This window comes from Cryptomeria japonica, chromosome 3 (assembly GCF_030272615.1).
Source record: "Cryptomeria japonica chromosome 3, Sugi_1.0, whole genome shotgun sequence".
Classification (NCBI taxonomy): domain Eukaryota; kingdom Viridiplantae; phylum Streptophyta; class Pinopsida; order Cupressales; family Cupressaceae; genus Cryptomeria; species Cryptomeria japonica.
Window position 1 is genome coordinate 589,030,352 of NC_081407.1, and position 26,633 is coordinate 589,056,984.

Here is a 26,633-nt window from a genome sequence, read left to right on the forward strand (position 1 = left end):
GGATAGTGTGTGTAGGAGAAATTCCACCTCTTAAGGTGTTGATCTTGTTATTACACTATCATATCCACTTATAGTGGAGTGATAATTCCACCTTCGGTGGGTGATCCACCTCATGTGGAATATTGTATTATTTCTCCTACCTACCCACACCTATTTCCTACCTACCCTTGTTTCTTATTGAGCCACATGTCATATTTGTGTGCTCATACATATCCCTAGCCTTGCCTATATAAGCAGGCTCATCTACATTGTATGTAACTATTGAACAATCATTGATCATTTTCTATTAATGAGAATACAGTTTATTCTTATCCCATATTATGTCTCTTTCATGTACATTTCAATGACTTCTTGATCTTGGCAAAATCCAACATGGTATCAGAGCTATTGGAGCTTCATTGATTTGTCTTGAAGAGGCATTATTGTGACGTCAAGAGGCAGATCTGAGGAGCGTCGTCATTTGGAGGCGTCCTAGACCAGATCCGACCTCTCCATTGCGTCCGAAAGGCCGTTTCCATGAATTTTGGTTATAAAGTTGGCCTATTTTGGTGAGGAAAATTTTTTTCCCCAATTTTGCTAATCGTACGGATTTTTCGAATTTTATATATATTTTTCAAAAATTTTTTTTTTTCATTTTTCAGAAATTATTTGTCAAAAAAAAAAAATTTCAAAAAAAATCAAAAAGTTGAAAAATTCGAAAAAATAAAAAAAAAAAAAGCAAAAAAAAAAAAAATCAAAACTTTTGGTTTGGGGGTCCGCAGACCCCCGTACACCCGTCATCCGCAGATTGCAGGTTGTGTGCAGAAGCCCGTACCTGTCACGTCACCCGCGTCCGCAGCGTACTGCGCATCGTACCCTCTTCCCGACAGCCTCCGCTCGCCGCATTCTCCTGCGGATTGCATTCCGGCACCTGAGCGCCGGCTCCTCCAGTCTCCGGCAACTCACCAGCCCGCGCTGCTTCCGTCCGAACACCGACGCTCCGTCCACACCGTACTCTGTGCGCGCAGGTAGACGCACGTACCTTCAACAGCCTCTTCCGCCAGCGCCCGCGGCTCCCTCCGGTCCCGGCGCTCCGCTTGCTCAGGTTCCTCTCGGCCCGCGCCTCCCGCAGCTCGCAGCGGCTCCTCCCGCCGCTCCCTCCAGACGCTACCTCCTGCGTGACTCTGCCAGGCAGCGCCCAGTCCTCCGCTTCGGCTCCTCCCTCAGGCATCCTCCGCCACGCAGACTCTAGGCCGGCGAATCCACGCCCGCCACGTGGCAGGAGGCCCGTGGCCCGTGGACTAAACACAGACACGTCATCTTTCCGTACTATCCGTACACACAGTCATTCGTACGGACACCACATCGTCTGCCACATCATCATCCGTACAGTACGGAATATCCCGTCAGCTATCCACGCAGTCGTCCGTACGGTACGGACGCCCAGTCAGCTTGGCAGCGAAGTTTTGGCGACGGTCATACGGCCGTCAAATTTAACTCCGTGATTTGCTGACGTCAGCGCCACATCAGCAGGGTTTGAAAATTTTTAGACCCCCTCTCATTTGCATTTTTGATTTTGCAGTTCAACTTCAAATGGCCATAACTTGCTCATTTTTGCTCCTTTTTGGGTGCAATTTTTTTTGAAATGGGCTAGAATTTCGTGCTCTCCGCAGTGGTGAAAGAATTTTTTGATTTTGATGCATGGATTTTTCAGAAAATGCAGTTTTTGGTGACTGTCCCTGAGTAATCCCAGTTTTTGCAACTTCAGAGGCTTCGTTTGGGGTCATCCGACCTCCTTTTTAGGTGCCGTTTTTTTTGAAAGTGCGTATTTTTTCATCTACTTTCACATGATACTATCATATTGATGTCATTGTAAGTAGAAATTGTACTTTCAGATCTAGGCCTTTTTTGGCTCTCTTGGTACTTGTATATTTGCTTGAATCTCAGTTAGATTCATTGCACTATTGATTGAAGTCTCTTGTATCTCATTTGAGAAGTTGTAAAATCTGCATCATAAACCCACTTTGCCTTGTTTTGCAAGTGGCTCATTGTAATCGCACTAAGTATAAAGTGCCAAAATCATCACTTTTGGGGGGGTACTTTGATTGATTGAATTTGGGGGGTGTCTCTTGTGCTTTTTTGCTCTTGTGTTCTTTCCTTTTTGCTGCTATGGGTTCTTCTAAGTTTCCTCTCTTAACTCCACATAACTATGCTACTTGGAAAATTGATGCATGGAGTAAACTTATGGAAAAAGGACTCACTCATTACATTGATGGAACTATTGTTGCTCCAGCTGATCCTAAGGCTGATCTAGTTGGTCACTTAGATTGGCTCACTAAAAATATCATGGCAATTGGTACCTTAAGAAAGTATGTATCAAAGGATCTCATTTTTCATATTGAGAAATGCACTCTAATCAAGGATGCTTGGCAAAAGTTTCAAGACTTGTATGGTCAAGTAGATGAGATTAGGGGATATCAAATTGATAGTGATCTCACCATGTTAGATCCCAAGAACTTTGATACTATACAAGATTATGTCACTAAGGCAAATGAGTTGAGGGCACAACTCAAAGATTGTGGCATTGATAAGAAGGATACTCAATTGATATTCAACTTGATAGGGAAGCTTCCACAAGAATATGCAGCATTTGTTTTTAGTTTCCAAACTCATAGGATGACAATGGGTTTAAGCTACAAAATGCCTACATTTGATGCTTTCAATGAAATGTTGATGATGGAACAAACTAAGTTGATAAGTATGGGCATTCTTAAGACTTCTTCTAAGTCTCAAGCATTAGTAGCAAATCAAGGAAACAAAGGAAATCAAGGAAAGGACAACTCAAACAAGAAGAAATGGCAATCAAAGCCTAAGGATAAAGCACAATCTTCTCCACAACAAGGAGATTCATCTTCTTCCAAGAAAGATAATTCACCAAAGAGAGAGAGACCTACTTGTGCTTATTGTAAAAAGATTGGTCATGAGGAACATCGTTGCCATACTAAGAAGATTGATGAGCTCACACATATCATCAAAAAGCATAACATTGATTTGCCTAAAGTCTATAAGAAGGATGATTCATCAACTTCCACTTCCTCACATTCAAAAGGAAAAGGGCAAGCATTCATGGCTTCTACAAGTGGAAAAACTCACTCTTTTGGAACAAGAAAAGGACAAGCTCTATGTGCTACAACAAATCATACTTCAGAGAGATGGCTTCTAGATTCAAGGGCTTCTCATCATATGGCATCTTCACAATCTATGTTCTCTACATTTGAGCCTTGCACCATGCCACAGATTTTGATGGGCAATCATACATACATGGATGTGATTGGGAAAGGATCTATTGACATTGGGGATAACTCCTTCAATGATGTGTTGTGTGTACCCCACTTGACAAACAATCTCCTTTCTATCTATCAAATCACACATGGCGCAACTAAGAGAGTTGTGGAGTTCACACCTGACTCAGTTTTTATTAGAGACATGGAGACTAGAGCAATCATTGCAACTGGGGTGGTTGATCATGCATCTCGGTTATACTCCTTTTCAGATTTTGTTGATGATGATGATTTCACATTTGATGATTCTACACATGATGATCACACTTATTGTGATGATTCAGATTTTGAGGAGAACTTTGGACACTTGAACATGGGGATTCTCACATGTAACCCCGTTCTTGAGTCTTGTACTTCATCTTCTCATATTGATATCACATCACCTATTGCACCTGATGATGCAGATAGTGCGACAGTTTTGCCTTCATGTGATTCAGTGCAGCAGGATATACATTGTCTTCCAGCTTCAGATTCATGGGATGATTACATGACAGATATTGCAGGTTTGTTTGTGGAATCCTACATTGTAGATTTGGGAGACATCATTGATGACATACATCTTCTCTTTGATGAAGATGATCCTTCTTCGATTGTTGCGAGGGCACACTCTGACCCTCTTGTTCATTCTCTACATGATCATTCTTTCGAGGTTGACATGATTGTGGATACTTATGTACAGCAGTTGGAGGAGGTCTCTTTATTCTTTGAGGAGACACATGAGTCTTTGGACATTGTTCTACATCCATCTCCACTAGATGTTGGAGTTCCTTTTTCAGCAGTATGGCACAGTCTACCATCTTTGGAAGGGGTATCTTTCAGCATCGACATGGGGACACTTGAGCAGTTTTCAGAGATTCCTTTCATCATGAGTTTTCTTCATACATCTTCCCTTCATGATTGGGGAGACTTCATGGATACACCTTTGGTTTTGTTTCTTCCTAAGGGGAGGAATGTTGTTCGACGTTCGTGGAGCAGTTTCTTCATACATCGAGCTTCTATCATTGGTGCAGATTCTTCATTGAGGGATGATCACAGTTTGACTTCTCTTCTTCTCTCATATGGGGGGGACTTTTTCCTCACATGGGGTTTTGTTCCTCACATACTTCTTTGAGAGTTCTCTTGTATAGCTTTCATCTCTTCTTTTGGGGGAGGGTTTTTTCCCATTGGGTTTTTCTCTCTTTCCCCACTTTGTGAGAGATTTCATTGCATTGGTTTGCATGCATTTGCATTTGTTCGTGGGTACCTAACATGGCCTCGTAGCCGGGACCCATCTTGCATTGCTTAGTTGCATTGTAGACTTAAGTGCATTCCCCTAAGTTGCACTTAAGGGGGGGTGTTGGTGTAAATAATTATTCATCATGGATATTATTACACTTACTTAAGTTTACTTAGGATAATGCATTTCATAGTAGTTTGGATATGAGACACTTGGGTGTTTGTGCCACATTGGGATAGTGTGTGTAGGAGAAATTCCACCTCTTAAGGTGTTGATCTTGTTATTACACTATCATATCCACTTATAGTGGAGTGATAATTCCACCTTCGGTGGGTGATCCACCTCATGTGGAATATTGTATTATTTCTCCTACCTACCCACACCTATTTCCTACCTACCCTTGTTTCTTATTGAGCCACATGTCATATTTGTGTGCTCATACATATCCCTAGCCTTGCCTATATAAGCAGGCTCATCTACATTGTATGTAACTATTGAACAATCATTGATCATTTTCTATTAATGAGAATACAGTTTATTCTTATCCCATATTATGTCTCTTTCATGTACATTTCAATGACTTCTTGATCTTGGCAAAATCCAACAAAAACAAAAGGAAGGGATCACGCTAATAACAGGTTTGAATAAGGATTAATATATAAATTGCCGGAGTAATGAGATTGACTAATGTTATTAGTTTGAAATTAAATAAAAATTAAAATTGAAGGGCAGCGACTTATGAGAAAGGTTGTGTCCATTCCTGAAAGAGCAGCAACTTGCAAAGAGTCGTCCCTCTTCATGAAGACATTCAAATATAAAATGATGAAAGCCACGATGGGACAAGGCATATGTTTAAACGATTGTTCCATCAATGCTTTTCTTTATCCTTTGCCATTGCTTGAGATGATAATCCAATGTAATTACTTGACATCAATGACAAATCTTGTCCGTACTTGTTTGACATTAATGACAAGAACAAATCCCTTTGACATCAATGACAATATTTCCAACAAAGTGTGTTTTGATTTATAGGTATTGCTGGACAGTTGGACATCTACTGATGTGACCAGTTTGGTATGTTTTGGATGTGAAGAGATTTGGTAGAATCATTTCATCAGGTTTTTGAATAAATTGTTGTATTCAATCGATGTAGTGTTTTGTCTTTTGTTTAGATTGATGTAATAAAGAGGGAATGCTGTTAAATTATAGATTAAAAAAATAAATAAATAAATAGGCGTTAATTTAATAGTTAATAATAAATAATATTAATTAGAGAAATTTTTTGTCTGAAGATTTACAAAAAGTAGTTGTAACCGTAGTTTGTAGATTCAGATTTGTAGAGTAGTTAGCAAGCCAAACCTACTTAGAGATTACTTGGCAAAAACTCAGCAATTTAACTAACACCTATATTTTTTAAAACACATAAATTTTATGCAAAAATCAACTATTAAACGTATCAAATGAGTTTGGGTGGGGTTCTAGGTGTAACAACCCCAATGATGTAAAGGGGCAGGGCTTTTGACACATTCCTCATCAATAGGGAAGGATTGAGAAGTAGAGCCCTCACCACCAAGCCTAAATGCAGACCTTCAAAACCACACCAACCTTTGTGGCACACCAGTTTCATCCTTTTTTTAAAGGCAAAAACAATGCTTATAAACCCAAATAGTAGAGTTTTTCGAGTGTTTAGCCCACTTTTTTTTTCTGTGATTTTGAAATGTTGTTGGTGCAGCAAGTCATGTGGAAAATTCACCGAGTTTTTCCAAATGCTCAGCAAAAAAACTCGGTGATTATAATCTTGAAACAAAAAAACTCGTTAAATACTTCCTAAATCTACAAACTATAATTGTAACAAGAAAACAAAACTCGTCTGGTCTTGTAGCCTCTTATAAGGAAAAGGATATAGTTTTGTCTAATCTTCTTTCTGAGACAGAGATTCTTAAAGAGAATATCATTCGAGAGCTGAATGCCTCCAAAGATTCCCACCCCCCCCCTCCCCAAGGCTTTGAGGCTTCCGAAGCTAGTTCCCTTGTTGTTTCTCCTCTGAAATCAATCCCAAAGAGTCCTTCGTGCAAGGCTCCCCAAGCCACTTTTGCTTTGCCTCTTAATAGTCCTCCTAAGAAGACTAAATTTGTTGATCTCTCTTCGGAGTCCCCAGATCCCTTAGACAGGTCCCCCTTTTTCCAGGCTCCTTTCTTTGATCCGATTCTAGATCCTAAAACATATAATCTTCTCAATGAATATATGGATGAAGATGATGATCCAGACCTAGTTATGGACACCCCCCTTGCAGTCCTTTATTCTAAAGCTAAAGAAAAAAGGAAACTGGGTATTAAACAAATAATTGCTGGCAAAGAAAAGCCTGATTTTGGCATTCTCTCTCCAAAGAGAGGTAGGAAATCCTTTACTGAGCACCTTGCCCATGATGGTGAAAATGAAGGACAAATCAAGATCACTGATCTTTTGAAAGTAAGGAAGGGAACTCCCCTTCCTGAACAAAAATGAAAATCCTATCGTGGAATGTTAGGGGCTTGCATGCCCCTAACAAGAGATGCTTGATCAAAAGAAGAATTCTCTTGATCAATGAATAGATTGTAATGTTACAGGAAACAAAACTTGATTGTCATCAAGCAGAATCCTGTGGTGCAGGGTTGGGTCGCCAATACCTTAACAGTAAGCAAGTTGCAAATTTGTAGAAGGGGCTTCGGGGGGCTTGCTTATAGTTTGGAAATCTTCCTTTGTATAGATTGAGGGGATTGCTTCCAATAGAAATTGGTTGCTCATGAAAGCTATACATTTATCAGCAAATGTTCCCTTTTTGTTAATCAATGTCTATAGGCCTGTTTCCCCTGCTTCTAAACGCACCCTCTGGTCAGAGTTGGATGTGGTAATTTCTTGAAATCAGGATCAATACCTTCTCATAGGAGGGGACTTTAATGCCATTAGAAGCTCGATGGATAAAAGGAGCGGGATCTTGAGACTTGGTAGATCTCAACAGGATTTCAATGACTAGATTGACAAAAAATGGCTTCTTGAGATTAAATCAGGCGACAACATCTTCACTTGGAATAACCAGAGATTAGGGTTCAACAACATAGCAGAGAAAATAGATAGATTCTTCTGGTTGGGTGATCTTTCATCCTTGCCCTCTTCTTTGGAATGTAATGTCTTACCCTGCTCGGGCTCTGATCATTATCCACTCCTTCTTACCTTTAATAGTGATTCAAATTTCTCAAAACTGCCCTTCAAATTTGAGAATGTGGATGAAGGACCACAATTTTTTAAATCTTATAGACCAATGGTGGAAAGAAGCTACCTTTGAGGGTTCTAGGCTCTTCTGTTTTGTATCCAAATTAAATATGTCAAAAAACAATTGTTAGAATGGAATGTTGTTCATTTTAAGAACATTTTTGATGTCAAAAAGGACTTGGAAGCTCAACTAGAGGCTTTGATTGAAGATGTTATCAAGGTAGGCATGTCGCAGACTCTGTTTGTTAAGGAGAAGCATTTGCTGGCTGAGTATGAAGATGAAATCTTTTGGAAACAAAAATCAAGAGAGAATTGGCTCCAAGTTGGGGATAAGAATACAAAGTATTTCCATAATATGACGAGGATTAGGAGAAGCATAAATAAAATTTCCAGGCTGGAAGTTCATGCAAATCGCTTCATAGATGACCCAAAGGCCATAAGAAATGAGATTGTTCAATTCTTCTCTAACTTGCTCAACAACGTAGAAGGCTTTGATTTAAGAGAACAAAGCAGGTTTCTTTCTCTGATTCCAAAAGTGATCTCAGATGAACAAAACAGGAAGCTCAATGAAAACTTCTCATTGGAGGAGGTTTCAATTGCCTTAAACCAACTCCCCTCCGATAAGGCCCCTGGGCCGGATGGCTTCCCGACTGGCTTCGTTAAGAAATGTTGGGAAATTCTAGGGAAAGATCTAGTGGAAGCGCTAGAATCCTCAAGAAATTCAGGTAATATCCTAAAGGAAATTAATAATACTTTTATAGCTCTTGTTCCAAAGAAAGAGAAAGCAGTCCGCTTAGAGGATTTTAGACCAATCTCGCTATGCAACACAATCTACAAAATCCTCTCAAAGATGATGATGAACAGATTGCAACCCCTAATGGACAATATTATTTCTGAAGAGCAAACTGGGTTTGTCCTTGGTCGCTCAATTTTAGATGGGGTAATTGTGGCCCAGGAGGTAATTCATACTCTTCAAAGTACGAATCATCCATATATGATATTGAAATTGGATATTTCAAAAGCCTATGATAACGTGGACTGGCGTTTTTTATGCAAAATACTACAGGCTTTTGGCTTTAGTAAGTAGTGGGTCAATTGGGTCTTTGAATGCATTTCCTCTCCAAGATTTTCATTTCTCATAAATGGGAAACCAGAGGGCTTCTTCTCATCCTCAAAGGGCTTAAGGCAAGGTGATCCAATCTCCCCCTTCCTATTCATCATAATGGTAGAAGCATTGGGAAGAGCCATTAAAGATAAGCATTCTAAAAGGGAGTTGGAAGGTATCAAGATCACCTCAAACTTTGTAGCTACCCATCAGCAATTTGCTGATGATAACATCCTTCTTGGTGTAGCCAAATCTAAGGAAGCTACTCAAATCCAAGAACTTTTGTGCTCCTATGGCAAAGCTTCGGGCCAGGTAATCAACAAGAATAAATTAGAGATTTTTTTCTTCCCCACCCCTCCGCCCTTTAAAAATAGGATCCTTAAAATCCTTAACTGCAAGAAAGGCTCTTTGCCTTGCACACACTTGGGTATTCCTATTGATAGGGGTTTGAGGAATTCGAACCTTTGGGATCCTCTGCAGATAAAAATGGATCAGATGGTTAACTCTTGGAAAGGGAAGTGCCTTTCCTAGACTGGCAGGCTTATAATGCTTCAGGCAGTAATCTCAGCCCTCCCTATATATCTAATGTCGTTTTTAGCTCTCTCTACTGGTATGAATTCCTTCATCATTCAAAAAATGAGGAACTTTTTTTGGCTGAATACAAAAGAAAAGCACAAAATTTCACTTATTGATAGGGATAAAATTTGTAAACCCAAGTCTTCAGGGGGGCTTGGTATTCGTAATCTTCAGATTTTAAATCAAGCTTTTGGGGCCAAATTAGTCTGGAAAATGCTCACAGACCCCAAAGCAAGATGGGTAAGAATGATGCTCACAAAATATGTTGCAGTAGGGGAATCGTCAAATCCTTTGTGTTACTAACCCTCCTAAAGGCTCTCGAATTTGGAATTTCATTCTTAAGTGCAAGGATCTAATAGCAGACTTTGTCTCTTGGGATGTTCATGATGGTTCATCAAGCTTATTCTGGGAAGACTCTTGGGGAGGATATCCAAGCTTAGATTCCCCCATTTCTGTTCCTTCCACAAGGGCCTGGCTTAGAGAACATTGGAGGGTTAATGCCAAGGACTATGTAGAATTTCCAGGGGATAACTCTTTTCTTGGTTGGAGCTGGAAGAATCTGGATGGTCTTCCCCTTCCCCCCAATGAATTAGAACAACTTCTTGAGGTTATAAAGGATAGGCAACTGGTTTTCAGAGATGGAGCCGATGTTCCGATTTGGACTCCTTCAAAATCAGGTCATTACAGTGCCAAGGAAGGTTGTAAAATCTTTGCCAATCAAGGTGCCTCTGAGGATCTGGGAATCCCACATAAACTTTTTTGCAGCAGCAAGCTAATTCCTAAAGCTGGCATCTTTGCTTGCTTAGAAATTAAAAAGAAAATTCTTACAACGGAGAAATTCAAAAACATGGGTTTCCAAGGCCCTTCTAGATGCATTCTTTGTAAAGCTCATGAGGAATTAGTTGACCACCTTCTCCTAAATTGTCCCTTTTTAGAAAAGTGTTGGGGGTGGTTATGTGATAAGCTTGGCTAGATCATGACCCTTCCAAATGATATAGTTTCACTCTTTCAAGGGTGGCCAATTCGACCCAAAGATGGCATTCTCAGTCCTTTATGGGAAATGTCTCCTTCCTGTCGCTTCCATTGTTGAAAATATTAATAACAACTTGCCCTCACTCCAGATTTGAATAAAGTTTTTACTGACTGGGACAATAGAGCTAGATTAAGATGGAATGGCATAAAAATCCCTTCATTAATAGGGGAGAAAAACAAAGATAGAGGCAATGTAGTTTGGATACCTCCCAAAGTTGGATGGTTAAAATTAAATTTTGATGGGGCTTCAAAAGGGAATCCAGGTGCTTCTAGAATTGGATGTATTACCAGAGACTTCAGAGGAGTTGTCAAAGGGAAGCTGGCTGTCCCTATTCCTCCGGACACTAACAATATTGCAGAATTCAAGGCTCTTTTACTAGGTCTCATGGAGTGCTCTAAATGAAGAATCAAGAATCTAGAAATTGAAGGGGATTCAACAATCACTACCAATGCAGTTAGAACCGCATTCTCCCCTAATTGGAGGCTGAAAGCTTTGCTTGAAAAAATCTTAGTGACACTTTCTACATTTGAAAGCTTCTCCTGTAAGCACATCTATAGGGAAGCTAACACTGACAAGGATGTCCTCTCTAGGGTTGCTTCTGATGGGATCCCTCTCAGCTGGTGGGCAGATGAATTAAATTCTGATTGACCTAAGTGTTTTCATTGGGGTCTATTTTCAACGACAGTGAATATTAATTGTTTTTTCCATTTGTTGGCCGTTTGGATTTTTAAATTTGTATTTGAATGTTTTGTTTTGGTAACCTCATAACGGCTATCTTCTTTTTAAATTTTGCTACCTACCCGTCCTTCGAAGGTTTGAGTTGGAGCTGCTGACGTGGAACTTGCATTATTCCTTTAGCCTAGTCACAACTTTCCCTGACAAGTCATCTACTAAACAAATGGAGAAAGTTACTATTAAGCTGGATGTCTCTGACATCATTAATTGTCCGGATTTGGCGTGTCTCAAGAAGGATTGCCGGGGTCACCGTAATAGGTGAAGAGGATGCCGCCATCATGGTTTGTTAAACTCGAGATGACTTCGTGGCAAAGTTATGAGGTCCTCTCTTTTAAAATCTATACTTTGGTATATGGCTTTTCGCCGCCTTCTCCCTCAGGTTTTATTTCTCAAAGCATTTATCATTAATGATGCTTGGTACGAGAGAGAATGTCAGAAGTAGTTATTTTTGCCTAAGTCGAGGCTTTTTTTTAGCTACCTTGTTTTGTTTAGCTGTCTTTCTCCTCCCTCGTTTTCTTTCAGCTGCCAAGAAATCGTGCTTTTCTGGCTTCTGTTTAAAATGGCAGAACCCTTCGAATTCATAGCAAAGGTTTTCCCTCATCCGATTTCTTGTTTTGGGGCAGACACTCCAGTTTCGCTATCTTGCTCGAGCCGCCAAGTTTCCTTTAAGGAAATTTCTGATCAGAGACTAAAAAACCTTCTCAGGAGTTCAGAACCGTTGTTAATTTAGGCAGTCAAAATGATTTTGGGTCATGGTCACTTGAGCCGAAAGGAATATCTGAGAGATAATACTCATATCTCTTCCAGATTTGTGGCATCATTGCTCGATAACCAGGTTCCTAAGGAGGAGATGCTCGCCTTAACCTCTCATCTGTTCGAAGAAGATATGCTGGAAGGTCTGGACACAGTTCTCCAATATGCCATCCTTGGCACTGGGCTTCCCTGTCTAGGGGATATGATTCTTCTCTCAGTTCCAGGAGAAACTATCAAATATTACCCTTTTCTCTTGGACCTTAAAGGCCCTGCTCTAATGCATCATAGGTCCTTCGTAGCCATGGCTGTTAGGTTCATCAAATGGAAATTGCTAGGTGATAGTCCTGAGGATCAGGACAGAGAAGAGGAATTCAGAGATTTCGCTAGATTAAATGGATTACTCCCTCCAAAAATTTAGCATGATGGTCTGCCTGCAAGAGGCGAGGGTAGTGATGTTTCTGAAGAAGGCAGGGGCCATGGGCAGTCGGCTGTTTTTGGTAGTCGCAGGGGACGCCTGCGAGGAAGGGCTCGTGTCCGGTCTGGAGTTCAAGCCTCGGGGCGACATTTGAAGCATTTAGCAGATACAATTTTTTTTGCTTTTAGATGAGAATTTTGTTCAGCTTTCAAAGACTTTCATACAGTATCAATGTCGATACTTCTAGACTTTAAGGCAGAAAGGTTGATTTTGTATGCTTATACTCTTAAACTCTTGAGGCAGGTAGGATGTTGTTGAATTGTTTCGAAGCTCATTCCTGTTTTTTGCTAAGGAATGATTTTGGTTTGTTTGGGGATTCTGTCCCTTGTCTATTTTGGTTTCTTTGCCTTAAGGCCTCTGATTCTAGCTATGTAACTGTGTAATGTTTCCTTCTCAGGCGTAATGTTTCAGTTGACCGATGGCCTATTTCGGAGACCCGTAGGCTACTCAATGGGTGAAATTAGGGTTTCCAATTTTGGAGTTTGTTGTTGCTCGTGAATTAGAGTTTGGATCGCGGATTCTTTCTGGGTTTTCAAAGGGCTTCCCAGTGGTATGTCCAGCTTTGCGTTCCGAGCACTTTTTGGAATTTACTATTTTTAGTAAATTCTATTTCTGGCAATGGTCCTGATTATTTCGACACAGTTGGTTCTCTTCTTCAGTTGGTTAAGTTGGCTTCGTCACTTTTGGCCTTGGGATGTTTTTGGAGAGATAAGTTCATTTCATTTAAATAATGTTATGTTTTAATGTTATATTTTAAAGTTGACCCCTTGGCCTAGCTTCATCACTTCAAGTTGTTTTAAAAGGTGGTCTTCAAGGGTGGACGCATCATGGAAGGAATTTAATATTTCTTAAGGTCTAAAATCTTGCTTATGAAAAGGGGTGCCAACTTTATGAAGAGAAGTGAATTAAAATAAAGGTTAATTAAGCTTTTAAAAGTGGCACCATCTCTTGGAGGAAAATTCAAATGTGAAATTAGGGCGCACTTTCTAAAAGCCTCTAGAGATCCCTTGTTAAGCTTATAAATGGAGGCCTCTTCCCTTCATTTGGCATCTTATGTCTATTGTAATGTTACTCTGTTGGAATGGTATTGGGGTTGCTTTGAGGAATGAATGCCTCCTAGCCTTGGCATTGCTTCTTGCTTGAAAGATAGCAACTAGTGGTGATTTAGTGTAGTTGTGAGAGTTTGTAGTGGGGATTGCATTGTAGCTTGAGTTGTGCTTGAAGTTCAGTTATTTGCATTTCATTTCATTTTAAGGAGTCGCGGTTAGCAGGGCAGATTTGTAGTTTCACTCATATATTTCAAAATAAAAACATATTCATTTTGGGTATTGCATATTTCCTCTTGTTTTGGCTGGGCGCTCCTTTGTGCCAATTTGCAGATTCTAATATGAAGTGTTTTATTTTATAGAGAAGAATCGCCATTCTTGCCTGGCCTCATTGTTGGGAATTGCCTTGGGGTTCGTGATAAATAATCTGTTGGGTTAATGTCTGATTCTTGGTATTGGTGGGTCGCCTCCTTCATAGGAAGCCATTGCTTTTGGTTTTGGGTCATTCGGACTAGTATTGAGAGAGTAATGAGCATTTTAGTGATTCCATGTGTTGCTGATTAAGCATTTCACGTGCAGGTCTGTCATAAATCAGAATATTAAGATTGATCCTTGAGTAGAATTTCTTGGACTTATCATTTTTGTTAAGCCCGGGAGAGCCTTCTATATTGTTACAGCATTGTATAGTCTTAATCCTATGATCTTGGCAAGCATTTACTATCACATTGTAAGCTGAACAGTGGTACTGGTAGCATTTTTTCTCATTTTCATTTCACGCTTGTTATTTACATTTAATTCCATTTCTAAGTTCTTAGCATCTCCGCCATATGGTAGCTCCATTCTCACCCTAGGTTTGAAAGCACATGCTTGGTGTCGAGTTTTCCTTTCAGTAATTGTAATTGTAAAGATCCTCTGACCATATGTTAGTCCATCTTGGGCACATTCTTGGTTAGAGTTGCTTTCAGCATGGACCAAGATCCTTTGACCATATGTTAGTCCATCTTGGGCACAATTTTGGTTAGAGTTACTTTCAAAATGCTTTAAGACCCTCTGACCATATGCTCACGCCTTGCCCAACCCGGGATCCTGGTGTACATTCTTGGTTAGAGTTGTTTTCCGCATCGTTTTGGTTTAAGTGCTAACCCTAACGGATGTGTGTTGCATTACTCTTTGTAATTGAAAAATTGAAAAAAATTGGTTTGGGATATTTCAGTGGTATCAGAGCCTCACATCCTGCCATCCTGTGAAACAAACCTTCTATGAGTGACAGAGAAAGAAGATACTTGGCAAGGGATGATAAGAAGGTTGCAAGTCAGTTTCATTTTCAATGGTATCAGGTTCTTGAAGGTCAGACAGCATCAGAGGTTTTGAGGGCTCATTGGGAGTCTTCTCCGGAAACAGAAATGGGGGACAATGAAAGGCTAGTGGGTGGTACTGAGAGGTTTACAAGCAGTTGGGATGAAAGTGGAAAAGGAAGGGAAAGAAGACCAAGTCCGGGAAGGAGGTTCAAGAGGAAGATGGATGCCTTATTGGATATGGTATCTCTCATGATGGGGAAAATGGGTCAGAGTTATAATTCATAGAGCAATCAAGGGCACACCGGAGAACAAAGCGGCTCCAACCAGCATAGTGAACATGCTGCTCCGCATACTTCAAATAGAACAAATATTTCTTCCAAGCCTTTTAAACCCACCTTCTTGGCACCAGTAAACCCTCAACCCGATCCGGGAGAGAATGCATCATTTGTGGAACAGTTGAGACTTGATTGTGCTAAGTATGAGTCTCTTCCTGATGAAATCAAGTTAGACATGTCTTAAAATGATTTCGTGGACCATAAAAGGAAGAATAAAGGACATGGGAGACATGGTGAACATAGGGAAGCAACAGTACAGAGGGATTTGCATCAAGCAATCAACAAGGTTATGCTTCCACATTTTGACGGGAGTGACAGTAGTTCAGCTAGAGCTTGGATATAGAAGTTAGACAACTATCTAGCTCTTAGACCCATGACAGAAGAGGAGACAATCAAGTTTGCTATGCTTCATTTAGATGAGGTAGCACACGAATGGTGGTACCATGGTCTAGTCACCTTGGGGCATCGGTCGATCACTACCTATGATGAGTTCACCAATAGGCTCATAGAGAGATTCGAGAAAAAGGATCCAGAAGTGCATTTCAGAGAATTGGCACAACTTAGACAACATGGCACAGTCGATGCTTACATAGCTGAATTTCAGAGGCTTTCAGTAATGGTCACGGGAATCACCGAGAGGCGGTTGGTGATCCTATTCAGTGAAGGGCTTATGGAACCACTCAAGGGTTGGATTAAAGCTTTCGATCCACCCTCCTTACAAGAGGCAATGAAAAAAGAAAAAAATATGGAGTGGGCTGCTCCTAAGGCAAAAATTCAATCCAAGCCATTATTTCACAAAAAGGATAAAGGAAAGGGACCTCACCATACGGAGTTCAAACACCATAACACTCATGTCACAAGGCTGGATCCAGAGACACTTAACGAACTCCGAAGAAAGGGGTTATGTTTCCGGTGTAGAGAAAAATGGTCCCAAGATCATATTTGCCCAAAGGGAGTCAAAATTCATCAAATTGAATACTATTCAGCTGGAGAAAGCGATTCTAATTCTTCAGACCAGCAATCAGATTGTGATGACAGCGAAGTGGAAAGAGTTCCCGAAGTATCTGAAGGTGAAAAAGGAAGTGGGGGTACCTTGGCTCAACTTTCGAGCTTTCAAAAAAATGAATCCTTCAAGGTTCGAGGGATGATTAAGGGGCAACGAATAGTTGCTTTGATTGATACTGGAGCAACGCATAACTTCATTGATGAAGTGGTGGTGGCAAAGAAAGGGCTGCAAACAGAAGATTTTGAAGGCTTCAAGGTTATGGTTGCTGATGGGTTTCACATTTCTTGCACCAAGAAGATCCCAAATATGTCTATGCAATTGGGCAACTACGAAGTCAAGGATGAATTCTATGTAGTCAACATTGGAGATACGGATGCCGTCCTAGGCATGCAATGGCTGCGTTCACTTGGAGAGATCTCCCTAAATCTGCAAACCATGGAGCTCAAGTTTCAATCTGATGGGAAGAAGGTGGTGTTAAGAGGAATGTCTAACGGTGGACCTCGGATCGTGTCATTCAAGTGAATGGCAAAGTTGATTCGGCATGGTCAAGTTGAGTGGGTTGCGGAATGTATGATTCTCCCAGCTAGTCTGGCTGAAACAAAGAGGGACTACCCTCCTGATATCCAGTCCTTACTCACCAAGAAGAGTAAAGTGTTTGCTGATTTACCTCCTAGGCCACCTCCCGAACGAGGCTCAGAGCATGTCATAGAGCTCAAGGAAGGGGCTAAACCAGTTATCACAACTCCATATCGGTACCCTAAGAAGCAAAAGGATGAGATTGAGAAAAACATTAAGGAACTCTTGGAGATGGGCTTCATTCGTCCAAGTAAGAGTCCTTTCGCTTCAGCAGTTGTTCTTGTGAAGAAGAAGGATGGTACCATTCGCATGTGTGTGGATTATCGTGCTTTGAATCAAAGCACCATCAAAAATCGATACCCCATTCCAAGAATAGATGAGCTCATAGATGAGCTACATGGAGCCAAGTTCTTCTCAAAGATTGATCTGAGGTCGGGCTACTACCAAATTCGGATGAGAGGGTCTGATGTTGAGAAGACAGCATTTAGATGTCACTATGGTCACTTCGAGTTTTTAGTCATGCCATTTGGGTTGACTAATGCTCCTGCTACCTTCTAGTCTTGTATGAACAGAGTCTTTCAGAAGCAGTTGAGGAACTTCGTGTTAATCTTTTTTTTGATGACATTCTGATCTACAACAGGACATGGGAAGAACACCTCAAGCATGTAGAGGAAATGCTTAGCATCCTTGAATCAGAAAGTCTGTTTGCCAAAGAATCCAAATGTGAATTTGGAATGAAGGAGCTACTTTACCTTGGTCACATAATCAGTGCTGATGGAGTGAAGGTTGATCCCAAAAAGATCAAGGCAATAGTTGATTGGCCACCCCCAAAGAACTTGACTCATTTGAAAGGGTTCTTGGGTCTTTGTGGTTTTTACAGAAGATTTGTGAAGGGCTATTCACAGAACGCTGCTCCTCTTACTGACCTCACGAAAAAGGGAGCTTTTTGTTGGACAGAAAAGGCTCAAACTACTTTTGATAAGTTTAAGAAGATCATGAGCTCTTGTCCAGTTTTGGCAATTCCAGATTTCTCCAAGCCCTTCGAGCTACAGTGTGATGCATTTGGAGAAGGTGTTGGGGCTGTTTTGATGCAAGACAAGCATCCCATTGTGTTTGAGAGCAGAAAATTAAGAGGTGTTGAAAGGACCTACTCCATCTATGACAAGGAAATGCTTGCAATCATGCATGCATTAGCTAAGTTCAGACAGTATTTGGTGGGGAGCAAATTTGTGGTCAAGATTGATCACAATAGTCTCAAGCACTTCATGCATCAGAAGGATTTGAACGAGAGACAACAAAAGTGGGTGAGTAAGCTTCAAGCTTACGATTTTGACATTGAGTATGTCAAAGGGAAAAACAATATTGTGGCTGATGCTCTATCTAGGAGACCTCATCTGAGTTCATTGTGTGAGCTCACTGCTGATTGGAAGGACATGTTGCTCGCTGATTATGCCAAAAATCAGTTGGCAATCAGCATCATTGAAGGTACTTTTCATGATGAAAGGTACAAGGTGGTTGACGGGCTGATACACTACAAGGGTATAATCTTTGTGGTGGCTGATTCTAAGCTCAGAAAGAAGATCTTGATGACATTCCATGACATTCCACTTGCTGGTCATCAGGGTTTCTTCAAGACATATAGGCAGATTCGGGAAAGATTTGCTTGGAAAGGGTTGAAAGGGGAAGTTCAATGCTACATCCAGGAATGTCCTACTTGTCAGATGAACAAAAATGAGCACACTCTACCTACTGGTTTGCTGCAACCTCTTCCCATTCCCAACCAAAAATGGGAAAGCATATCAATGGACTTCATCACTGGGTTGCCAAAGGCCCAAGGCAAAGATTGTATCTATGTTGTAGTGGACAGATTGACAAAGTTTGCTCACTTCTTTGCCATCACGAGCTCTTTTTCAACAACTCAAGTTGCAGATTTGTTTTTTCATGAGGTGTTTAGATTGCATGGGTTGCCGAAAAACATTGTGAGTGATAGGGACAACAAGTTCCTAAGCACCTTTTGGCAGGAAGTCTTCAGGATGACTGGTACGGTGCTTACTCCAAGCACTAGTTATCACCCCCAAACCGATGGACAAACAGAGATAGTGAACAAGTGGTTGGAAGGCTATCTGAGAAACTATGTTTCGGAGCAACAAAGAACATGGGTGAAATGGCTCCACATAGGCGAGTATTGTTAGAATTCTTCCTTTCACATGTCAATAAGGATGTCTCCCTTCATGGCTCTCTATGGTTATGAGGCTCCTAGCTTTGCTGATTTGGTGTTTGGTGATAGCAAAGCCCCTCAAGCCAAGGATTTGTTGCAGCAAAGTCAAGACATCTTGAAATCTTTGAAGAACAACTTGCAGATTGCTCAGAATCAGAAGAAGATGTACGCTGATCAACGACGCGTTGAGCGCTCTTTTGAGGTTGGAGATATGGTTTATCTTCGACTACAACCATACAGACAGTCTACTCTCAAGAAGAGTGGAGCTGAGAAACTCAAGCCTCATTTCTATGGGCCATTCCAAGTCATCAAAAAGGTTGGAGCAGTAGCTTATGAGTTGGAGCTACCTTCGAGTAGTAAAGTGCACAATGTCTTCCACGTGTCTCGCCTCAAGAAGGCACTTGGAGATAATGTTATTGCTTCTTCACAATTACCACTTTTGAACGAAGAAGGGCAATTGATTTTGATTCCGGAGGAGATTATTGATTCCAGAGAGCATTCTTTGAGAAGGACAATCAACGAATACTTGGTGAGGTGGAAGAATTTGCCCTTGGAGGATGCAACTTGGGAGAATGAGGAGATTTTGCAGCATCCAAACTTGCAATTGCTTGAGGACAAGCAATCTTGGGGAGGGCGGACTGTAATCTCCCTTTCTCAAGCGTAATGTTTCAGTTGACCGATGGCCTATTTCGGAGACCCGTAGGCTACTCAATGGGTGAAATTAGGGTTTCCAATTTTGGAGTTTGTTGTTGCTCGTGAATTAGAGTTTGGGTCGCGGATTCTTTCTGGGTTTTCAAAGGGATTCGCAGTGGTATGTCCGGCTTTGCGTTCCGAGCACTTTTTGGAATTTACTATTTTTAGTAAATTCTATTTCTTGCAGTGGTCCTGATTATTTCGACACAGTTGGTTCTCTTCTTCAGTTGGTTCAGTTGGCTTTGTCACTTTTGGCCTTGGGATGTTTTTGGAGAGATAAGTTCATTTCATTTAAATAATGTTATGTTTTAATGTTATATTTTAAAGTTGACCCCTTGGCCTAGCTTCATTACTTCAAGTTGTTTTAAAAGGTGGTCTTCAAGGGTGGACGCATCATGGAAGGGATTTAATATTTCTTAAGGTCTAAAATCTTGCTTATAAAAAGGGGTGCCAACTTTATGAAGAGAAGTGAATTAAAATAAAGGTTAATTAAGCTTTTAAAAGTGGCACCATCTCTTGGAGGAAAATTCAAATGTGAAATTAGGGCGCACTTTCTAAAAGCCTCTAGAGATCCCTTGTTAAGCTTATAAATGGAGGCCTCTTCCCTTCATTTGGCATCTTATGTCTATTGTAATGTTACTCTGCCGGAATGGTATTGGGGTTGCTTTGAGGAATGAATGCCTCCTAGCCTTGGCATTGCTTCTTGCTTGAAAGATAGCAACTAGTGGTGATTTAGTGTAGTTGTGAGAGTTTGTAGTGGGGATTGCATTGTAGCTTGAGTTGTGTTTGAAGTTCAGTTATTTGCATTTCATTTCATTTTCAGGAGTCGCAGTTAGCAGGGCAGATTTGTAGTTTCACTCATATATTTCAAAATAAAAACATATTCATTTTGGGTATTGCATATTTCCTCTTGTTTTGGCTGGGCGCTCCTTTGTGCCAATTTGCAGATTCTAATATGAAGTGTTTCATTTTATAGAGAAGAATCGCCATTCTTGCCTGGCCTCATTGTTGGGAATTGCCTTGGGGTTCGTGATAAATAATCTGTTGGGTTAATGTCTGATTCTTGGTATTGGTGGGTCGCCTCCTTCATAGGAAGCCATTGCTTTTGGTTTTGGGTCATTCGGACTAGTATTGAGAGAGTAATGAGCATTTTAGTGATTCCATGTGTTGCTGATTAAGCATTTCACGTGCAGGTCTGTCATAAATCAGAATATTAAGATTGATCCTTGAGTAGAATTTCTTGGACTTATCATTTTTGTTAAGCCCGGGAGAGCCTTCTATATTGTTACAGCATTGTATAGTCTTAATCCTATGATCTTGGCAAGCATTTACTATCACATTGTAAGCTGAACAGTGGTACTGGCAGCATTTTTTCTCATTTTCATTTCACGCTTGTTATTTACATTTAATTCCATTTCTAAGTTCTTAGCATCTCCGCCATATGGTAGCTCCATTCTCACCCTAGGTTTGAAAGCACATGCTTGGTGTCGAGTTTTCCTTTCAGTAATTGTAATTGTAAAGATCCTCTAAACATATTTTAGTCCATCTTGGGCACATTCTTGGTTAGAGTTGCTTTCAGCATGGACCAAGATCCTCTGACCATATGTTAGTCCATCTTGGGCACAATTTTGGTTAGAGTTACTTTCAGAATGCTTTAAGACCCTCTGACCATATGCTCATGCCTTGCCCAACCCGAGATCCTGGTGTACATTCTTGGTTAGAGTTGTTTTCCGCATCGTTTTGGTTTAAGTGCTAACCCTAACGGATGTGTGTTGTATTACTCTTTGTAATTGAAAAATTGAAAAAAATTGGTTTGGGATATTTCAAACTGGAATATTAATTCTAATATAATCTTCTCTGGCTCTGCCGTTTACCAATAAGAAAACAAAACAAGAAAACAAAACTTTATAAGCCAGTATGAATAATGTAAAAATCAATGTATGCATCCTGAAAAATCATAATATAATTTACTATTATTCTCCACAAAAAAGAATTTAGATTTACAATATGTATGCTCAATAATTTTCAACACTATTGATAGTATATAATTTACTTTTATTCTGAACACAATATTTGCAATATGTGCGCTCAATCATTTTCAACACTATTGATAGTGGTCAGCTCCCTTTGAGGACAAGATGCAAAGCTACTTTTCAATAAGATTCTCAGGCAAGCGTCATTTAAGATTCATCTCTTCTTTAAATAGAAAGTTCCTAGTTTCTTTAGTTTGTGTGATAGGATAAGGTATCATTGATTAGAGAATATGGTTTGGCAGAGTTAGATTGGGCTAAAATGGGACTTATTAAGCATGCTAAGACGACTCTAGTCTACTGATTAAGATAGCAACAAAAATCATATCGTGGAGTATTTAGATCACAAAAAAGTATAACCTGAAATAATATGGAAACCATAGCATTTCTTACAGATAAGCATAATAGCTACAGAATAGTTTTTGGTTTCCATGTTTGCAACTTGCAATAGAAAATGGTGCACTAGGCTGTAAGGGGATTACTCAACAAGAACATCACAATCGAGCAAATGGGAGAGTATAAATGATGGAATCGGGTACTAGCCTTCCTGTCGTGTTGGGCTCTTTCAAGGGGAGATGTTGGAATAATGTCACTATCGGATTTGTTCTCGATAGGCAACCTGACCTGACTAATATGGTCTTGTAGATAAATCCATTGATGGACTAGATAGGATAAGTACTTGCTGTTCAGGTGAGGCAAAGACTTAACATTGCTTTCTAAATGGTGCAACAAAGGGCCACATATATTATAAAACAAGTTTCGTACTCCAGAGTTGCGGCTTACAGAGCATGAAAGGTTGCTGGTAGGAAATAGGCGAAAACCTAGAAATTCAATTCTTGTAATAAGGTCTTCAATATTTGCAACTATTTTAAGCTCCTTTCTCATTAAAGGTAGCAAGTTTGTTGCAAATCCCAACTAATTGGAAGGGTGAATGAATGAAATTTTATTTCTGAAGTGCATTTGAGATGTTGGGAAGAAATTTATTGTTAGTGCAGCTTCCACGTGTGAAATTGGGATGCCATTTTTGCAGTTTGAATTCAATTATGAACCATGTAACAGTTTGTCACAGGCATGTAATTCTATAGCATGAAACTATTGAGAAGCTAGTTTATTGTTTGTTTTAGTATTCTGACGGTCCAGAAGAAGTTATACATACATTTTCTTCGCTTCCTTAGATTAAAATCAAAAGCATTTGAGCAAGAAGGCTCAAACTTTTGAAACTTATGACTACTGGATATTTTATTTGGAAACTCTTTAAGTTTGCAAATTTCCAAACGTGAAAGATGCATATTCAATCCAAAGAGCTTGCAGTACATGTACACCATCCCTACAATATTTCGGACAAGGAATTTTGCGCAACTGTAATCTCGTCCGTTTTGTTGAGTGTGTTCATTGATACCTGTGGGCTTGAAAAGCTGCGTGAGATTTTTCAAGTTAATTTATTTTCGACAATCTAAATTGTTGAATAGTTATCCAAAATCCACTCTCCGCATAGAACTAATTGAGAGTATGCTCTGAACAGATTAATAGTCGAGGAAATTTTTTACTTTCTCGTATATTTGTAAGAAATTACTTTGGTTTTTGCATGTGTTCCCATTATTGAATTGGCTCTGTAAATTTGATCATCTAGTAATACGCAGATATTACAGAGCTTTCAATGTGCGAACGAGCAAAATTAGTGTTTGGATTCTTAATTAGCACAACTTAAATGATTTCTAAAACTTTCAACTTCCTCACACGACTTTGGTTGCTCGGCTTATAGTAGTTTTCTTCGCTTGCTTTATTTCCAGTCGTGTTAACAACAACATCAAGAGTATTGGAGATGCACGAGTAGAATTTCGTCGGCAATTATTGCAAGGTTGGATGTGTTACGAAGGATTATAAAATGATTTGAATCCCTTGGAGAATCTAGTCTTACAAGAAAATAACAAGTTTCATGAAAACCATACCTATATTTCAGATTGTATTCCCTGCTAAAGTTCCTTTTGCCGTTTGTGGATCCTAACTGCAATTACCCGTCTCATCTTGCCCAAATGACATAATAAAAATGGGGAATCGTTCCATTAGGACACATTTAAGAACATGCATTTTAGTTAATGAGTGATATTCTGAATTTTTATATGCTCTTTGCAAATTGCTCAGTTAGAAGGACATTTAGGAGGGGGTTCTATGGAGTCGCGAATGTTTGTGTGGAGTAAGGAATATTTTTTTTGGAGTAAGGAATATGTTGTATTCAAAGCAAGAGTTTTTATTAGATTTTAGATTTATGTAGATGATGTTTTTGGGTTGAGGTTTGAAAGTTTTTTCATTTATTTTAAATTTTTTTACTCTCATATATTATTTATTTTTTAAAAATTCTTGTCAATAATTTTTTTAAAATTAATTATATAATTGAAAATTTACTCTTTATTATTAAAAATAATCATGAGATTATCAACTTAAAAAAAAAATTAAAATTTAAAATTTCTTACTTGTCAATTATTAAAAAATTCATAAATCTCCATGCTTGTAAAATCTCTCAAAATTTTTCAAAAACAAACACTCATGAAACTTCAATTTTACTATAGACTAATGGAATGATTGCTTCTACACTAGCATTAATCAAAAGTAGTTAAATGTTAGGTAGCACAAAATGGGAATTTCTTCTCTAAGAAATGATATTATTTTTTTGATGGTTAATAGTTTGAGATGTTGAAGATGATATATTTTTGGATTTAATCAAATGAGGTTTTCTATATTTTAATGTTGATGCCAACCTTTTAAACTTAATTGGATTTATGCAGGAACGAGACAACCCAAATATTTATAGAGAATGTTCCTGACACAAAAGAGTTCACTGACTCGTGCAAGTCTTATGCAAACAATGATATTACAAATCAATTTTGTGGGAGTCCTTCAAAGGTGAAGGATTGACAGAAATGGGATTGTTTTAACTAATTTTAAAATAGTTCATTTTTCATTTTGTTGTAAACGAAAGAACAAGTGTTCTTTAGTCTAGATATCTAGCCTTGTTCTTTTGTCTATGGCAGTTTTTCTCTGGTACAATTTTGTATATAGTTTATCTTTTTGCTTTTGGTTAGAAAGAGCATCTTTTTCATATCGACGCTTACATTGTATTGACTAGAATTTGAGATAGTTTGCACACTTCTATTATTTATTTTTTTGTTTTATTCCGTCAACAATATAAAAAAATTCTTCTCATTCATAGTGCCCGTTTATCCAATAAAATAATAATAAAATTAAAAGTTTAATTATTTACATTTTATTATTATTATATTCCTTTTCAAACTTTCACCATAACAAATGTTATCAACTCTAGGCTTGCATTTTGCTCCTCCAAAGCTCTAAGAAAGAATGGAATATTGGAATTTTTAAGCAAGGGGTGTTTTATAGTCATTTTAAAAATACATTTAAAATTTGGAGTACAAATGGGGAGTTTAGGTTTGAAAAATTAATATTAACTTTTTATTTTCCTTTTCTTTTTGGTCTATTAGTTCATTTTCTTTTCCTTAAACTTAATTAATAAAAAAATTATAATATAGAAAAAAAGAGAATGTAATGCTTTAAATCATATAAATTATAAAAAAAATATATTTAAAAAGAATAAGCTAATTTTATAATTTTGACAAATATTAGTTTGATAAAGATATTTGAATAAAAAATCTCTCTTAAATGTTTTAGTGCAATATTAGTTTTTAGGTGGTTACTTTCACTCGCTCTCTTACATATCCAAAAACCCCTTTATAGTGTACACATTACATCCAATCTTTAAAAAAAGCTGCATGCTATGGGAGTTAAAAGATTTAATTGAAGAGTTAGAGGAATTATATCTTGAATTTTATACATGCCATTAATAAGAGTGTTGGATAACTTATAATCATGCATAATCTAAGGATCACTTCAACGAGATAAGGTTTTGAAGTCTCAAATGTCTCTAAGTTCCACGATTCTTGTTGTAAATAGGATATTGCTATGTATTTCATTATTAGAAGTCAAAGGTTGATCGTTTATGTATATCAAAATGTTCCTTGTGTTGACTATGAAGAGAAACTCAACACATTACAAAGTGATTGTCCTTTTCGTTCAAGATGTTATATTGATTGCAATGCTTTCCATATACTTAACAACTATTAGGAAGCTTGAGGTTAGAAGTATAAAGATTTTATTCTTCCACCTAAACTCTTTCCAAGTATTATTGGCCTTGGTTCTACTAATTCTATGTGTAATATGCCACTTCAAAGATGTAGATCCTTGAAGGCTCTAATAATATATTTTGCTATAATGGAAGTTCCTTGTGTAAAGGGATTAGTTACATGTGAACCCCCTTTATTTTTGGTTGAATACAATATAGCCAAGAAGCAATTGGTTGAACTTTATTGTTTTTGATAATATAAACATGGGTAATTAGTGCCCCAATCCCTTACAAAAATAAGAAACTAGAGGGAACAACAACTAAAATAAATAGCAAAATAACCAACTAGACAAGCATCAACTAAATAACATAGAATATAGTTATTTATTTATTTTAAATAAGTCACAACAACTATGAGACGAGTTAGAATTCAACTAATAGAGATGAAATTTGGGAAATGAAACAAAGTTGCTTTGGGATAACACTAGAGCAACAAACATTACACCTTGGAACAAGCAGTGCAGTTCTTCTAGCTCTTGCATAAGGAGTTGGGTTTTTCTTGATGAGGGCTGTCGTAATGCTCCTTCTTTGTATAAACCTGTTTCTATCTCCTTTTGTTCTTGCTCATAGAATTGTCTCACACTAAATAAAATTCTTAATTCTTTATTTTGAAGACCTCATGCAAACTTTGAAAGAAAAAATGGAGGCTATAATGAGAAATGATCTTGACAGGGTTAAACTGGTTCTAGCTAATCCTGCCTTTGCTAAGGCTATCCCACCTGGTGATTATGTAATGCACAAGAAATCAAAATACAGTGTGATGATACTAGTGATAGG

The 26,633-nt window shown here is 38.7% G+C and overlaps 1 protein-coding gene across 2 annotated transcripts in view; it reads left to right on the forward strand.

Annotated features, from left to right (window-relative positions):
* The window catches only part of LOC131042665 (mitotic checkpoint protein BUB3.1), a 162,445-nt gene extending 137,628 nt beyond the window's left edge, over positions 1-24,817 (forward strand). For both annotated transcript variants that reach the window (XM_057975986.1, XM_057975985.2), the window contains one exon: positions 24,448-24,817. In XM_057975986.1, the coding sequence (XP_057831969.1) occupies positions 24,448-24,486 (39 nt within the window). In that variant the 3' untranslated portion in view covers positions 24,487-24,817. The remainder of the gene's footprint in view (positions 1-24,447) is intronic.
* The last annotated feature ends 1,816 nt before the right edge of the window (positions 24,818-26,633 follow it).